Below are 3,860 nucleotides of genomic sequence, written 5' to 3' on the forward strand. Positions count from 1 at the left end.
AGCAATTTTAGTTTAGTGGTTGATTTAGTCAAGCGAATCAAGTATTGGTTGAGTGATTTTGTATCCAACAGTAAGTAAATAGCAGGAAATGTAAAGGGAGAAGGATGAATTGCATAAATTAAAGAGAACTGAAAGTAAAGGTGCTGAATCTTAAAGAACAAGAAATTAAATGACTGAAACTTAAAGTGCAAGAAATGTGAATTGCTTGAATATAAAAGGGGAATTAAGGATTGGGAATTCAGAATTCCAGCAAGAGAAAGTAGATTGCAACAATTAATAAAGTAGAAGATGAATTAGAAGCAACTACAATTCAAACAGAAAATGAAATTAAAGTGCAGCAGGGTTCACAGAAGAACCAAAAGGAAATTGGGATTTCAGGACTCCAGAGACTAGGTAGCAGAGCCTAGATCTCAATTGCCTTCCTAGATCCAAGTTCTCAAAGCAATTGACAAGAAATTGAAGAAGAAGCAGTAAAGGGAATGTAAATTGAACTCGATTATGCAGAAAAATGTTTAAAGAGATTTTGGATGGAGATTGAGACAGAATTTTCTCAATTCTTCACACCCAAAACTCAAAACAAGGAAATGAAAAATGCCCAAGCAAGAACGAGGAAGAAGAGAGATCAATTCTCCTTCCCAATTCTCTGAAATCTCGGTTCAGTCTCTCAAGAAAAGTTGCAAAAATTCAAAGCTCAAAGAAAGTGCAAAATTTAAAAGTCAAGCCAAAGGTCCTAATTACATCAAACTAGCTCCTATTTATACACTTTCTATTCTTGGATCTTGGGATTTGGATGGGCTTTTGATTTGGTGAAGAAATTAATTAAATTGGATTTTTAATTCAATTTTTGGCCCAAAAACAATAGCTTCCAGGAGGCTGCCCTGCCCTTGTGGAGGGCAGGGCAGAAAGTTGATGCGTGGTGCGTGCGTGGTGCGGGCGTGGTGCGGTCTTGGTGTGCAGGATGTTGCCCTGCCCTCGCGGAGGGCAGGGCAGAAAATTCTGGTGCGCCAGATTGGTGCCTTGGTGCGCTGCTGGTGCTGCCGGATGATGCTTTGGTGCGCCAGGTTGGTGTGCTGGCCGTGCCACAGCAAAATGCTGCCCTGCCCTCGCGGAGGGCAGGGCAGTGTTTCCAAACTGAAGTCCCGCGTTCGAGACATGGCAGGAACACACGCTACTCATTTTTCTTGGCTTTCTTGGCACCATAATGAAGCCTAGTTCCTTGCTTCCTCATTGTGCCGTGTTCGAGACTTGTAGTAAGCATAGGTGAACTTTTTTTTTGAATTTCTTCCCTTGGTGAGCCTGATACTGCCCTTGAGGAGGGTAGGGCAATGATTTGATCCTCTTGATTCCAAGGCACAGATTTGTGCTCTGCCCTTGTCGTGGGCAGGGCAGAGTTGCCTTTCAAGCTTTGTTCCCTTATGTTGCCCTCCTAGAGGGCAGTGTGCCCTTGTGAAGGGCAATGCTTGCTCCCTTCTTTACATGCGGCACACTTCTCCTTCCTTTGACCACGTTTTCTTCTCCTTGGGCCATGCTTCCTTAAGCCACGCTTTCTCTTTTCTTTTTTTCTTCACCTACAATCAACCAAAACAACCACTCAAAGTATCACTAAATTCACAAGGCTTATAAATCAATTAAATTCAGCTTAATCCTTATGAATTAACATTAATTTTATGGTGGTTGTTTGATTTAAAGAAGTTATGCATTTTCATTCCAAATCACTTACTTAGGATGCAAGAAAGTGCATAAAGACTAATAAAACAAGTGAAATTAGCTAGAAAAATGGGTATATGATGACTTGTCATCAGAACTCAACTCAAAACAATTGGAAAAACACAAACCACAACAACCAGTCAAATACTAACCAAAACACATACAGAAAACCACAAAACACTTACCCCAACTCTAACCATCATCCATCCAATAACCAACTCACTAACCAAAATACTTACCATTAATCATCAACACCCCACAACCAACCAATCTTACAAGACTCTCAGAGAATCACTAATCTGGAGATGCTCATGGAGAAGATGATGAAGAACCAAGAATTGACCACAAAGAACCAAGAAGCCTCCATGAAGAACCTAGAGAGGCAGATTGGGCAAATCTCCAAGCAGATTTCTGTTGAGAGACCATCAAGCTCACTACCAAGTGACACCATTCCTAATCCAAAAGAGGAGTGCAAGGCAATATAGTTAAGGAGCGGAAAAATCCTGGTGAAAAATGAAGAAGCTACCAAGAAGCCAAAGGAAAGTGACGAGAAACAAGCTGAAGAAGAGGCAGCCAATGAGGAAGATGTAACAGCAAGCAAGCAGCCTCAAAATCAGCCTCAAGAAAAGGAAGACCAGGCACCAAAATCAAGAAAAGAGAAGGAAGCAATGGGAGAGTCAACGAAGGAACAAAGGCAGGAAGTGAACTTCACACCTCCATTGCCCTATCCTCAAAGGTTCAGCAAAGAGACTAAGGACCAACACTTTCCAAAATTTCTTGAAGTCTTCAAGAAATTGGAGATAAACATTCCACTGACTGAAGCATTAGAACAGATGCCCCTGTATGCAAAATTCTTGAAAGAGCTTATCAACAAGAAGAGGAGTTGGCAAGAAAAGGAGACTATACTTCTCACTGAAGAATGTAGTGCTGTGATTCAAGGATGTATTCCACCAAAGCTCACAGATCCAGGGAGCTTTGTAGTTTCATGCACCATAGGCAAAATGACCTTAGATAAAGCTCTCTGTGACCTTGGTGCTAGCATTAATCTGATGCCGTTATCAATGATAAGAAAGCTTACCATAGAAGAACTCAAACCTAATGGCATTGCAATCAATACACCCAATGGCATTGTGGAAAATTTGTTAGTAAAGGTTGGGGAGTTTATTTTCCCTGCAGACTTTGTAATTTTAGATACATAGGAAGAAGGAAATAATTCAATCATCTTGGGAAGACCATTCTTAGCCACGGCCAGGGCCATTATTGATGTAGAGAAGGGAGAGATGATTTTCAGGGTGCATAATGAACAAATGGTCATCAATGTCTTCAAATCAATGCAACACCCCCCTGAACAAGGAAACTACATGAAGGTGGATATGATAGAAAGTCTGGTGGAGGAAATGTTAGAAGTCACTTGTCATGAGCAACAAGAAGAAGAAGTGGTAGAAATTTCCAGTGAAGACAAGGAGAAAAAGAAGCCAAAACAGGAGTTGAAGCCTCTTCCCCCTCACCTCAAATATGTGTTCTTGGGAGAAGAAGAGACCCTACCAGTGATCATTAACTCCTCCTTAAATATGGAAGAAGAAACTAGGCTGATTGAAGTGTTGAAAGCCCACAAAATAGCCTTGGGTTGGACAATTGAGGATATCAAAGGCATTAGCCCAGCCATTTGTATGCATAAAATTTTGCTGGAAGAAGAATCAAAGCCTGTGGTTCAACCCCAAAGAAGACTCAACCCAGCCATGAAAGAGGTGGTTCAAAAAGAAGTCATAAAGTTATGGAATGCTGGAATAATTTTTCCAATCTCTGACAGCTCATGGGTGAGCCCGGTTCAAGTTGTACTAAAAAAAAGAGGGATGACGGTCATCACCAATGAGAAGAATGAGTTGATCCCTACTAGAACAGTGACTGGGTGGAGGATGTGCATAGACTATAGAAGATTGAATGATGCCACAAGGAAAGATCATTTTCCTCTCCCATTCATTGATCAGATGCTGGAAAGATTGGCCGGCCATGCCTATTATTGCTTCTTGGATGGGTATTCCGGGTACAACCAAATCATGGTGGACCCCAAGGATAAAGAGAAGACTGCCTTCACATGTCCATTTGGAGTTTTTGCATACAGGAGGATGCCTTTTGGGCTATGCAACGCCCCA

At 41.5% G+C, this 3,860-nt stretch overlaps 1 protein-coding gene across 1 annotated transcript in view; it reads left to right on the forward strand.

Moving 5' to 3' along the window:
• The window catches only part of LOC107494037 (uncharacterized), a 49,739-nt gene extending 46,833 nt beyond the window's left edge, over window positions 1-2,906 (forward strand). The window contains exon 2 of the mRNA XM_016115070.1: window positions 2,227-2,906. Coding sequence (XP_015970556.1) covers window positions 2,227-2,906 — 680 coding nt within the window. The remainder of the gene's footprint in view (window positions 1-2,226) is intronic.
• Window positions 2,907-3,860: the final 954 nt, after the last annotated feature.

This window comes from Arachis duranensis, chromosome 6, assembly GCF_000817695.3.
Source record: "Arachis duranensis cultivar V14167 chromosome 6, aradu.V14167.gnm2.J7QH, whole genome shotgun sequence".
Lineage (NCBI taxonomy): Eukaryota > Viridiplantae > Streptophyta > Magnoliopsida > Fabales > Fabaceae > Arachis > Arachis duranensis.